At 50.2% G+C, this 13,127-nt stretch overlaps 1 protein-coding gene across 5 annotated transcripts in view; it reads right to left on the reverse strand.

Annotated features, from left to right (window-relative positions):
- The window catches only part of NTNG2 (netrin G2), a 52,969-nt gene that overhangs the window by 9,484 nt on the left and 30,358 nt on the right, over window positions 1-13,127 (reverse strand). For 3 of the 5 annotated variants that reach the window (XM_054084555.1, XM_054084556.1, XM_054084554.1), the window contains exons 4-7: window positions 8,346-8,518; window positions 6,542-6,568; window positions 4,450-4,593; window positions 1,806-1,874 (exon numbers count right to left, since the gene is read on the reverse strand). In XM_054084555.1, the coding sequence (XP_053940530.1) occupies window positions 1,806-1,874; window positions 4,450-4,593; window positions 6,542-6,568; window positions 8,346-8,518 (413 nt within the window). The remainder of the gene's footprint in view (window positions 1-1,805; window positions 1,875-4,449; window positions 4,594-6,541; window positions 6,569-8,345; window positions 8,519-13,127) is intronic. The other 2 variants (XM_054084558.1, XM_054084557.1) reach the window with 1 other exon arrangement.

Raw genomic sequence — 13,127 nt, forward strand, 5'->3', positions numbered from 1 at the left:
CTCTTGATCAGGGAGTGCAGGGATAGGAAGAGGGGGAATGGTTTTGAGATGGAAGAGGGGAAATCAAGGTAAGATCTTAGGAGGAAATGTTTTGCTGTGAGGATGGGGAGACCCTGGCCCAGGTTGCCCAGAGCAGCGGTGGCTGCCCCATCCCTGGAGGGGTTCCAGGCCAGGTTGGATGGGGCTTGGAGCCTCTGAGCCAGTGGGAGGTGTCCCTGCTCGTGGCAGGGGATGTTGGAACTGGATGGGCTCTGAGGTCCCTTCCATTCTACGATTCTACCATTCGGTGATTCTATGAATTTGCGAGCCACTGCAGGGAAATTAAAACAGCAAGAAATTTATAGATCGCTTGTTTGATTTCCCTGCAAGCCCTCACCCCCACTGGCTCCATGCCCCTCCCCGTCTCCTCAGTAGTGGTAACAAGCTTCAGGTTTGCTAGAAAACAAACCAAGGAATACAATTTTAAAAGCCATATTATTAATTTCAAGCTCCAGTTGGGTAACATAAGGAGGAGGAGGAGGGGAAAAAAAAAAAATCTTTCGATCCTTGCCAAGTTTCAAAGGACAAACCCGAGTAGGAGAGAAATGTGATTTCCCAGCCTCATCAAGGGGATGATAAACAATACAGAATTGAAAAGAAAAAAAAAAAGATTATTTTTTTTTAATGACAAGCTCTAAGAGAAGGTGATAGACATTGTCCTTTTCAGCTGGAAAGTGGAAACCAATTGATATTAATATGGTGTAAAAGAGAATATGAAAAAAGCCCTCTGCAAATTGGCAAGGGTTTAATTAGAGAGACAATAAAAAACAGCCCTGAAGGCATTTTGCTTTTTAGTCATTCACATACACCTCCACTCAATCACATTTACAGAGCCAGGAAAATTATTAATGCTTATTATCCCAAGAACCTTTCCCTTGTAGCTCTGGGACATTAATGGATGGTTTATATTTTGGCAGGGGGAAGAGACGCATTTCACCCCCAGACCCAGTTCATACAACTGGGAAACACTGGGTTCCTCTTATTTTTGGGGCTTGTATCAGCCCCTGCTGGTCTTGGTGGGTTTTGGGGAGAGCAGAATAAATTGAACCCAGAAGTCACGCGTCATGGCAATAACCACTGGGGGAAGCAGGGCTGGAGTAGTGGGGAAGAACCGTGAAAAAGTCCTTCTCACAACATAACCATGGGGTCCCGTTTCTGCAGGACCTGCACAAAGCCAGGCTGCTGGTCCTCTCTTTCTGCTGGAGCTCTTTGCTATCAACTAGGACTCATCTTGGTTTTGTTTTTCCCAGAGGGGAACTGGTACTGCTGAAACTGCTCCAAACCAGGGAGAGGGAATGGGAGCTCATTTTGAAGGTGGGAAAAATGTAACAACCGTCAAGGAAGAATTTGACAGGCTTCAAGGAAGGTTTTGAAACAACAGAACGGCAGGAGGCAAATGCGAATAGCACTTAATTCATCATCCTTAGGGTAACTCTGTGATTTCCCTTCTTTCTACCCGTTTTGGCAGCCTTGACTGCCTCCAGACCACAGACTGTGCCCATAAAGTCAGTCTTCTCACCCTTCTCACCACAGGCAACTGGGCACAAAAAGCATCCTGTGAACATGACCACAGCTCCACCTTGACCACGGAAAACACCACGAGCAGCCAAAGGAAGCAGATGTCTAGCAGATCCGTGCAACCCAGAGACAATTCAAATCTAATCTACTTCCCTAGCCTACGTGCTACTTTCTGCTTTGCCGCTACCCACTAGTGTGCGGAGGCACAAAGGAGAAGGGGAAAAACACATCGCTCTGGCTTTAAGTACCTGTTTTTTTCTGTGTTTCTCTCACGGGCACAGAGGCAGCAAACTCGGAGGCTGGTGTGATGATGCTTGCTTATGGTGGGAAGCAGAAATTCAAAGGGCAGAAGACAGTGTGTAAATCAGAGGGTGAAACAGCACAGGGATGGGGCAGGGCCCTCACAGGACTTTTTTATTAAATAGCTGAGTGGCTGAGCTGGCTTTAAGGCAAGAAGAAATCTGTTTAATGCTTCTAAAATTGAGAAGGGAGGTAATGACAGAGGATCTCACTTTGGGAGCCTGACCCAGCTTGCGGTTATTGAGTCTCCTGCAAAAAGGCAGCTCGAAGGATCACCTCTTTAGCAAGGTGTTTCCCCTGAGGTCCAGGTGAGTCAGATTCACAGCCCCTTGGGAATGCCACGGTATTTAAAGGAATACTTTACATTTTGCAGGACCGGAGAAGAAGAAACATCTCTGATCAAACTAGGCTGTACGTTGCTTCCCTACTGCTGGTTTCCAAACCACACAATGGACCTCTGGCATCAAATCCAGCGTGCCACCCAGGTAAGAAAGCAGGTCCCTGTGGTTCTTCGAGGCCTTAACTACCTTCATGTTTGGAGCAGCACCTCCAGGGACTGTCTCCATCCCCAGGGACACCATGCTAGGGTGAGACCCGGCTCTGCAAAAACACGATGGGGGGACTGGGGGGCAAGGGGTGAGAGCATGTTTTAGAGAAAGAACAAACCCTGAGGTGCATGATGTCTCCCTCAGAACAGTCTGGCATGAGAGACTACCCCCACCACCTCCCAGCCCTACACAGATGACTTATTGCCCACCCCAGATGTGCAACACAAGCAAGGCAGAGCACTGCAAATCATACACAAGATAGGTGCTGCACACAGCACCCACACACGTACACAGCACGTGCAGATTATAGACCTAAAATGTCACTACAGGCGAGCATGGATAAAAATCAAGTGAGCCCAAGAGTGTGGTGTAAATGTAGATGTGATGCCCTGTCACTGCAGGGGCCATGGTGATGGGCTGAGCTCTGAGCAGGAGCGGTGGATGAACCTCGTTCTGCACACGTACAACATGGACCTGGGCGAGGAGCACTTCTTAACATACCAGAGACCGTCACTCTTTTATTCAGGGTCATTCCAACTCCATGGAAGCTGGAGCTAAACCCTCAGCTTCCTGATTAACTACTCAAGCAGGGTACTTCCATGAATATATCTAGATTTGCATAAACATGCAATCAAGTTTCCTCATCCCTTTGACTGGCTTCTGGCAGCTCCCCCAGACAGACTGTTACTAACATACTGTGGGTGTAAAACGTCCTCTTGGGAAATATCAGGCCCAGAAAGCACGGCAAAGGGAGGAATGCGTGTCTAATTCCCCCATGAGAAGCTTAAAAAAAAAAAATGTCCTGCTGTTAAGTTTTATCTGCTCATTTCCAAAAGACAAGCGAATGCTGTTCACGAGAGGAGGGAAGGAGAAACCCCCAGAAAAAGGATAAAAGTTTTTCTCCAGGGGGGAGCTTTATAAATTAGGAAAGGGTGTTTCTGGCGTGTGTATGAGCTCCAGCCCCACGCGCTCCTGCACAGGGGCTGCCTGAGGAATGTTACAGTGCAGCTCTGCTCTAGGAAGACTGCCCTTGAAGATGCATCCAGTCTGCATTTTGTCCTTGAGTCTGCACCCAGCGACTTGATGCAGGACTGGGAGAGCCAGCAAAGACAGAGCCAGCTTCTCCGCTTACCCGCTGGCCCGTCCTTGGCATGGCTTAGCAAAGCCTCTGGGATGCTCTAAGTCTGCTAGTGAGTCATAGGAGGCGGCAGCAGCCTTCCCTGGCAGCTTCTTGCTTCGTGGGAAAGCTTCTCTGCCTGAGTGAGTGTCTGATGGGGCAGAGCAGCACCCAGGCTTCTCCATCGAGGTCTGGGAGCAGCACCCAGCAAGTTCTCCAGGGGCAACTCTCCTGCCTGTGTCAGAGATCAGGGACTAGAGCAGGATGGGGTGCAGTTCCCCTCACTGGGTATGTGGTTTAATTTTGCAATGGGACAGTAAAGCCTCATTACTTTCCTGCTCTGCGTGTGACGGGAGCTGTAAGAGAGCATCTCTTGCCAGCCCCGTGCAGGACAGCATTGCCAAGTGGCCCTAGGAGGGATGGATTTTGAAAACTTTTTACTTTTAGAAACCAAAATTGAGAGAAAAAGGGAAAAGCGTTGCTTCCTCTGCATCCAGTCCTGGCTTCGTTTCTTGCTGCCCTGATGATAACAGACTGAAAGCAGCGTGAGATCAGGTGGTGAGGGGCATCAACCCATGGCATTGTTGTCTTTTGGCTTTGACGTAGCCCTGTTGTGGCTGGCTCCCTGCTTATAGGAACCATAATGTTTGCTCCCAGCCTGAGTTACATGTGTCAAAGTGTCCTTCCCTCTATTCAATCCAAGAGCAAACCAGGATGGCCCAGAGGCTGGGAGATGTGAACGGGGTCAGGGTGATTTTTATCCATGTTCCTTTATCATCCTACAGAGCAGATAACGAGGGCTACCAACACAGCAATCCCACTCATTCCCCACCATCACCAGAGGAGCCGGGATGGGAAGCGGCCAAAAAGAGGAGCCTGGTGGTGGCATCCTGACCCTCTTAGCAAGGCAGGGACTGTGGCACCCACCTGGTTGGGTGGTGGTGGCAGGTAGGGGCGCGGTGGTGGTTGTGGTGGTGGTGGTTGAGGTGGTGGTGGTGGGCGTTGTGGTAGTGGTGGTGGTTTTTGCAGAGGTGGTTTTTGCAGTGGTAACCCGCTGCGGTCGCTCATACGCTAGCAAGCAAAGAGAAGAGGTGGGAGGCACTTACTGGGGGAGAACAGAGGGTTTCCTTGGCAGCCCACACGCCCGTGAGGCTGCCGCTGCTGGCGCTGAACTGGTGACCCATTTCTCAGCGCAGTTAGAACTGGGGCACCGAGAGGATTAAGGCGATGGTGGCTTGATGACGCTGGATGTAGCAAGCACGTGCATGTGTGCAGGGGCCGGAGCCTGTGCCTGTATCAGCTTACCCTGTTGGTGTAGATATTGGCTTAAATGCTCACAGCTCTGTCATAAACTAATTACCAATTAAGTTGAAAAGGGAAACAAAAGCACGCCTGGGTAGAGATGGGGTGAAGAGTGGGTGGGAGATGCAGAGGAGCCCCCAGCTCTCCCCGCCGGGAGGTGAGCTTCTGCTGCCCGATGTCTACGTGCCAGATGGCAGAGCCTTACCTACCCCAGCTCCATAACCAGCACTATTCTCTCACCATCCCACAGGCAGCCAACTACCTGGCATCACCAAAACCAACCCATACCATTGGCACGTATTAATTTCCATGGGCACCCTTCGTTCAGCGGGGTGAGTTAATTGATGGCTTAGCATCAGCAAGGCCCACGGAGCCGCGCGGGAGCGATCCCAGGTGCGGTGCCCACACCACTGTGCTTGCAACAACAGCCTGAACTAAAATAATACCCAGTACACAAATTCCTACTTATCTTACACCTGCTGCCCTCCTGTCCTTGTTTGTCCCACTGCTTCATGCAGATTATCATGCTTAATTTCGTAATAGCTCTGAGCTAGTTTAAATACTTAATTTAGGTCACTTGTAGTCTCCTATGTGGGCTAAATAATCTCTCCTTAACTGGCCCTGAACACAAATCCCTCCTGTCCACCTCCTGCGCGTTGCTCCCAGCACCGCCCCAGCTTCTCCCTAGCAGAAAATTTTGATGAGAAACATTTTGCAGCGAAACAAAGGTATCATTGAGGATGCCAAGCTCTGGTAAGGGTGGGGGAGAGAGAGTTATCAACATGGTTGTGAACAGAAAAGCAAAGAATATTTTTGACTGTTAAAACATTTAATTTTTTTTCTAATCCTAAATTACCTGAGGGAGACTTTTAATTTCTATTTGAAATCTTTAACCGTTTAAATTTAACCACTAAAAATCTAAATATGGTTCATTTACCCAGATAAACTGCCCTCCACTTTTCAATTAGGTGCATTTTTCTTAATTGCATTTGCATTTCTCTGAAACCATTTCTCCTCCAATTCTTCCCGCTTGCCTGCAAACCAAAGAATTCATTATTCATTCAGCTCTCCTATTTGTTTCTTCTGGAGGTAATTCCGAGCCACAAAATTCAAACCCAGGCTTCTGCTTACCCAAAACTCAAGGCTCTTTGATATCAAACTACCTCCAGCTTTGTTAAATAAGGAGTCCTACCATACCATCAATCTTTTAATAGCAATCCCCGCTGAGCTCTGCTGTCTCTGCTGCCAACACTTCACAGACATATGTTCCTATACATACACATGTACATACAGATGTACACACACTCTATAGATGGGTTTTTATCGATAGCCCAAGGTGACCCAGACTGGATGCTGTGCCAAATAATTCAAACCCAGCTCCTTCTCAGAGCAGAATTTTGCAACACTGGCGGGGAAAGTTCACAGCGAGTATTGGTGGTTTTGAAGAGTCTTTTTTTATCTCCTTTCCGGCTGCCATTCTAACGAACCTCATGGGGGGAAACCATGCCAGAGGAAGAGGCAAAATGAGGCTACTGAAGTCAGAGGAAGAAAATATAAGACTCTTTGACAAGACAGAAAATGAGGCACAATTAGGGAAGACGTATTGCCTGGAAAATGATAATGGACAGAAAATAACCATATTTTTTTTTTAGTGACATCCACAAGGACCATGCACCGAGGTGTTAAAACATAACTGAAATGCTGATATTTTACTTACTGCCAAAGGCTGAGCCTGCAGCTGCACCTGGAAAAAATAAGAAGAAGCCTGGTCACTGGAAACAGGATGCCATCAGCTTGGATACCAGCAGGAGATGAAACAGATACATAACGTGGGACAGAACAGCAGCTAATTAGTGGGGGTCTTGCCCATAGGCATATCAATTTGCTACAACATCTTTTGTCAAACCATAAAGGCGACCTGATAGTGCTGTCTTGGCAGCTCAGATTTTCATTTGGGGAAGCAAAACCAGCTTGCCTTTACTGATGGGTTTTTCTGATGGGCATTTCCCTGACCTACCATTAAAGGCCAGCAGAGGACAAGCACATCTTCTGAGGTTTACTCTGCTAAGTAGGGTCTAAACCTGCTTGTTGCATCTAGGGCCGTTCTCCATGAGCAAGAAGAGTCGAACACCCTTCCCACTGCAGCACTCACTTAACAGGACTCTGCAAAGCCACAGGTTTCAAACCTGAAAACAGTTGAAAGCCACCCAAGGACCAGCTTCTGGCTTTCAGCACCTGCGAGACTAATGGCCACAATCCTCCCTGCTGTAACAAGCAGATAAATCATGGCAAATCTCAGCCTTGCATGAATATAAAGGACTGGACCAGTGATGGAAGAGGTAGGACCACCGAGAGGAGAGGGCTTCAAAGAACCGCCTCTGTTGCAGAGGAAGAGGATGGTGTTGGTGGGGAGAGGAGGAAGCAACAGAAGAGTTTGCAGAGAGTAGGGTAGGGAGAGGGAAAAGGCTGAGTGACAGAAGGGAAGAGAGATGAATGGGAAAAGAGCAAGCAGAGGAGAAAGAGAAATAGGAAGAGACACAAGGAACGAAGGGGGAAAAAGAGAGAGAACAGCATGTCTGTGCCTGTCAACACCAGAAATTCTCCCAGGCTCCTTTGAAGCAATGCAGCCGCTTGGTGGGAGCTGACAAGCTCGCTCCCTTTGAAAGAACCTGCTCATCTACCATCCCTGGCACACAAAACATTCCTGTCATGGCCTTTGGAGCCTGAATTTCAGCTTTGATCATCTTAAAGCACATAAATCTTTAAAAAAATTTGGGGGGAGGAAAGGAAAAGATTCTCTTTGGTAATGCTAAAAGCCGCTGCTTGAAAGGCTGGAGTGGCTACTGTTACTCCATGACATTTAAACAAGTCTGCTAACGTGGCCTGGACAGAAACCCAGGAGAAACCGGCCCATCTGTGATGTTTCCTGCCCCAATTCCCCTGCTTGAACGATGGTGGGTATGCATCCTTCATCTCATCTGCACGCCTCTGCTTCTGTCAGTGCCTTGCTCCAGAAAGCAATTGGATGAGACTGGAGCTGCGCAGAGGGACTGCAGCTCGTGGCGCTTGCCTGAAATGCTGACATAAGGGATCCAGAGAGCAATCCAGAAAGCAACCTGCACTCTCACAGCTGAGTAGCACCAGCACTGAGCCTGTGGGCTACTTGAAAGCCAATGCTCCACTGTGGTTAAGCAATGTCTTCTTCAAAGGACAGTAATTTGCATTGCCACAAAGCCATGGACCTGTACCTTGGCCCAAGGACATCCTTCCTATTCTCAGCCATCATTTGGACTCATCACTCACCTACCAATAGCCAACAAATCACCTCTGCATCCACCCAGATCCTCTCTCATTTCCCTGTGTACCGGGACCCAAGTAAATACCCACTTTCCTTTCAAAGCTGAGCATCCTGCACTGATTCAGGATGGAGAAGGACGAGATCAGAATCTGCTCCAGCCTGTGGATGTTGTGCAGCCTGAGGTGGGAGTGTGCCCCGGGCCAGCTCCCTGCGGATTACTTACATGCATTGGGGGAACCATTGGGTAGAGGCAGGTAGGATCCTGCTCGCCAAGACCTGGAGCGAAAGTTCTTCTTGCATTTGCCGCAGTCCTGCCCTGTGGTGTTGTGCTCACACTCGCACTGAAGGCTGCCTTCTTTGAAGGTGCACAGGTTAGCGTGGAGGTTGCATTTACACCTGGAAGAGGAAGACAGGAGAAGGGCCATCAGGTATCGCTTGTCCCTGGTGTAGAGTTGTCTGTGTGCATGAAAATGCAGAGGTGAAGCTGGGATGGTTACCCCTTTCCTGTTCCTTCTGCGGGATTTTTTCACTCAATTCAGCTGTTTTCCCCAGGTATTTGCTGCTGGGGTTACGATGTCCACATCCTCATCCAAGGTGGATCTGCAGCCTCTATTGCAAGATGAGAGATACTTCATTCCCACATCTGACTGCAGCAGCACAGACCATTTCATGGTAAGTCAATATCTCCATGTGAGACTCCAGGAAGGCGTCACACATTTTTTTTTTCCAGAAATCTGAGCGATTCGCTCCGATATAGGGGTTTACTTGGAGGCAGTGCAGACAGTCTCAAGCTTTAGATGGAAAAGTATAGATAACACTGGTGGGACTCAGCCTCTTAACCCCTGCATGGCGTGCTGAAGTCAAGAGGGTTTTCTCCTGTGGTGTGAAGTTGCACAACACAAATGCTTTTCCCTACGTGCAGTGCAGCCCCAGCCTGCTGTGACCACAATAACACAGAGAACGTCACCATCTGAATCTGCCTTTTAGTCCCCACCTCATCGGAGTAGGCAAGAACGAAAAACGCTATTCAGCAATTTGCAAACATTAACAAACTTTTAATGAGCCGTAGTGCAGTATGCAGGGAATAATTATCTCTGAGCACAATAATTCCTGTTGCTTAGACTCTGGAGGTGACTTGTGCAGAGCACGGAGGCTGAGCCCATAACTCACACGTGGCTCTAGTGACTCTCAGGCCCAAGTTGAGGCCATCAGACAGACTTCAGGGACCAAAACCTCTCATTTCATTCCAGAGTACGGATCCCTAGTACAGCCCATTGTTTTTTCACTGCTTTGTGCGATAATTTACACTTTCAGAATCAGAACCGTTAGAAAATGGTAATGCTGTGCCTTATGTGACTCTGTAGAGAAGTCTGATGGGGCAGCGCTTTGTTTTACAGGGCTAATTGCACAAGAGATAAAATGCTGAGGAGAATGAACCGCTTGCAGGGAAGAGAGAGGAAGCATGGCCTGATTCTTCTCGTGTTCTATCTGCACTGGGATAAACAACTTGGATTAGGTTGGGAGCCGTGAATCGGGTCCCTCCCAGCGGCTGGCACGATGCATGCCTGCCATCTCCTGATGCTTCTGCCCCTCTCCCTTGGAGCCCCCAAAGATGCTCCCCAGCTGCCTGCCTGACCCGCTGAGGCCACCTTTGCTGTGCTCCTCCTCACGCATGGCTGGATAAGCTGACCTCATGTATGATGGTTTTTTTCCTCCTCCTTTCCTCCCTGTCCTTAATTCTAGCAAACCCCGCTCAGAGGCTAAGCATAAGCTGGATGAAAGGTCCCTCTCAATGTCTTACAACCCTGCCCTGTCTCTCACTAAGCAGGGGAAGGAATATTGCAGTCTCTGTAAGGGAGGAAGGAAGAAAATGTGGTCCATAGAGCAGAAGCAGGGACGCTCAGCATGATCCGCTTGTGTGGTGATGAAAGCTTGGGATGCTGCATCACGGCTGAAAGCACTAACAGCCTCTGAGCATCAGTGCTCTGGGAGCAAGCCGTGAATCTGAGCATCCGGAAGAAGGAAGTGGCTTTGGCTGGTACCTACACGTGAGCGATGCTGTAATTCAGCTGCTCTGTATCCCCTCTGCCCCCAGTGAGGAAGGATTTTGGCTGCTCCATCCCAGCCTTTTGGTAGAGGCCACGCTCAGCCCTGATGTGCCGCAGAGCCTGACTCTAAATTATTCAGCATCCACCCAGCACAGCCTCCTTCTCTCATTTCAAAATGAGCAGACAGGAGCAAAGTAGGCAAGATCGTGGGTTAAAGCAGGTCAGAGCCTCACCACCGCCGCTCTGGGCCCAGGCTGCATCAGAGCAACAGCTTCTGCAAGCTGCAGCTCTCCTCTCTCCTACTGCTGGCAGGACTGTGGGGATGGGAGTCAGCTTCAGGCCATAGCCTTAAAATCCCCAGCTCCCTTGCGGTACCCTTTGTACCCCAGAGGTGCATGGAAGGTGGGGTCTGGAATCCCCTTTGTCTTCTCTGAAGTCTGGGATGATGTGGAGGGTAGCGCTTGGCTCCTGTCCTTGACTTCGCTAGTCTCACAGTGGGGACATCAGCCATGGGTGACCACCACCCTGGGGTGTCCTCCCCTCTCAGCCTGTAGCACATCCTTGCTTTTGGCATCTCCCGCTGAGGGCCAAGCAGCCATTTCAGGATGCTCTGCCGGCTCCAAGCTGCTGCCAGAGAGAAGGGTGAAACCCACTGGCTATTAATTAGGCTCCAGCTACAAACCCTCCACCAAAGCAGTAGGACCCAGCCTCCTCACCACCAGGAGAGCAAGGCGGGGATGCATGCAGGAGGCAGTGAGACATGCCCACGTGTACGCACAAGCTGCTCACTTGCTGCTGAGGAGGGCTGGGAGCTGAGCATCAGCTCCAGGGACAGCACTCAGCTGCCTCCTGTCCCTACAAATCCACCTGTATTCTCCTCTTCCAGAGGGACGGGGTGGGTGCTCAGGGATGTCCCCTGCATGTAGCGGTGATGAGACACTGCTCTTCCCAGAGAAGAGCACTTCCTAATCAGTGTAAACAAGGAAAATTAAATAATGAGGAAGCAGAGGCAGCTGGTCACTCTGACTGTGCCCTGGTCACTTTATATTTCTCACCACTCGGCCCTTCACCACCGTGCAAAAGTTTTGTTATCCAAAGGATCAATTTTACCGGGGAATTGCTTTCTGAATTCGACCTTTGAGGATCATCAATCTAAGCAGAGAACTATAACCCCAGCAAGCTGACCCCGCAACACAGCACTTTTCAGCCCAATCAATCAGGCTGCATTATTTAATAGCGAACAGCCGAGCGCCTTCAGCCAGCCCTGATTGCCAACCCCATTTTGTGCGAAGGTTTCTGCTTCCAGGCCTCCCTGCTGCTCACGCTTGGCAGCTCGGCTTTAACCCCTTCTTCAGGCTTCTCTGCCTCATTCTCTGGGCCTCCAGCCCAAGCACGTGTGCTTGCTGACTGTCTGTGTACAATGCCTTTCCCCAGCCAGGATCCAGCTGGTGGAGACTGGAGTAAATGACATTAGCCCAGTCCCCTGGGTGGGAGCTGCCAGTCCTGCTTGTCTCTGCTCATCTTCCTCGGGCGGCCGGTTATCGGAGGAAAGAGAGGATGGGGAAAGGTTAGGAGCTACTTAGCAATGAGGTCTAAATAGCAGCAGTGGGGCAGACACCTGCGCTGTGTCCCGCAAAAGGCAGCGATGGCCCTGCTCCAGCAAAATGCTGGTTGCAATATGGTCTCTTTGGCTCTAGAGGTGATCTGAAGAGCTTGAAGCGTTTCTCTCTAGCTCACGGGTCAAGGCTAGTGGTGATGGTGCTGTTTCTCATTGAGCGTTCAGAGCTTACGTTGGATGCAGCCGTGGTGGGGCACAGTCTGGAGCAGAGCAGCCCCAGCACACACCCAGTAGGATCTACAGCACCTTCCGTGGCCAGGGGACACCCTAATCCTGCGCTGGGCTGTTAGGAGGTGCTCACAACTGCATTTTGCATTAAACAGAAACTGGCTTACACCATTCCTGGCAAAACTGGCTGGAGCACTGTGTGGCCCAAGGGGTTATCGTTTGCATGATGGAGCATTTATGAGTTCACTTTAGTGCAGGTCTTTCAGCTGCTGCCTTGCCTCAGAGTGGCGCAGCGGCAGCAATCTGCCAATGCCTCCATCAGGGAACACCGTGGAGCTTAGAGCACCAGGGAAAGTTTACAGCTAAGTGTCCCTTCTTTGTTTTTTTTTTTTTTCTCCTTTTCTTTTTGTTTAGCCATAAAGAACAGTTTTCCGTCCCTGCATTTCTCCCAGTCAGCATCCTGGAGGTCACAGTGGTGAGCGGTTGGAGAGATGTCTGGTTCCAAGCCTGCGTGCAAGAGAGATGCCCGAGTGCAGATTTAGGAAGGGGGTGCAGGCAAGGATGAGTGCTGCAAACCTGCTGGAGCCGTGCTGGGAGTGGGAAAGCAGCCACTGTCCCTGTGCTTTCATTAATAATGACTTTTCAAATAATTTTAAGAAGCCATGCCAGCCCTTAGCTTTCCTTCCAGGGATCCTTATGTGTTTCACAACCTCTTTTCTGTCCATAGCTCCGCTTTGCAGGGCAGGGAAGTACAGCAGAAAAAAGGCAGAGAGCAGCTCTTCATCCCTCTCCCTCCCCATGGGGCTGAGCCAGCTTTGGGGTGCTGGCACTCCCCGCCCAAGCCTGATGCCGTGACCCTGCTGCTGTGCTGGGCAGGGCTGGACGAATGGTTGGGTGGAGACCCAGAGAGCTGCTCCATCCCCAAGCGCCTCTCACCCAGCTCCCACCGTGACCCAATCCTGCCTTGCCCCAAAAAACCAGCCTGGGTGAGGACATGGGGCGGCATAAGGCCACAACAGTAGGTCACCACCTCCTTTCCAAGTCTTCTTCCAGTCCAGCCTGTGCCCTCATCTCCATGCCATGCTCACCGTGAGGATGCTATAGCATGACCACAGGACCCCAGGGATGCTGTGGAGACCTGGTCCCCTCCCGCTGGCTCCGGGGCCACCAG

This window comes from Cuculus canorus, chromosome 19 (genome assembly GCF_017976375.1).
Source record: "Cuculus canorus isolate bCucCan1 chromosome 19, bCucCan1.pri, whole genome shotgun sequence".
Classification (NCBI taxonomy): Eukaryota; Metazoa; Chordata; class Aves; order Cuculiformes; family Cuculidae; genus Cuculus; species Cuculus canorus.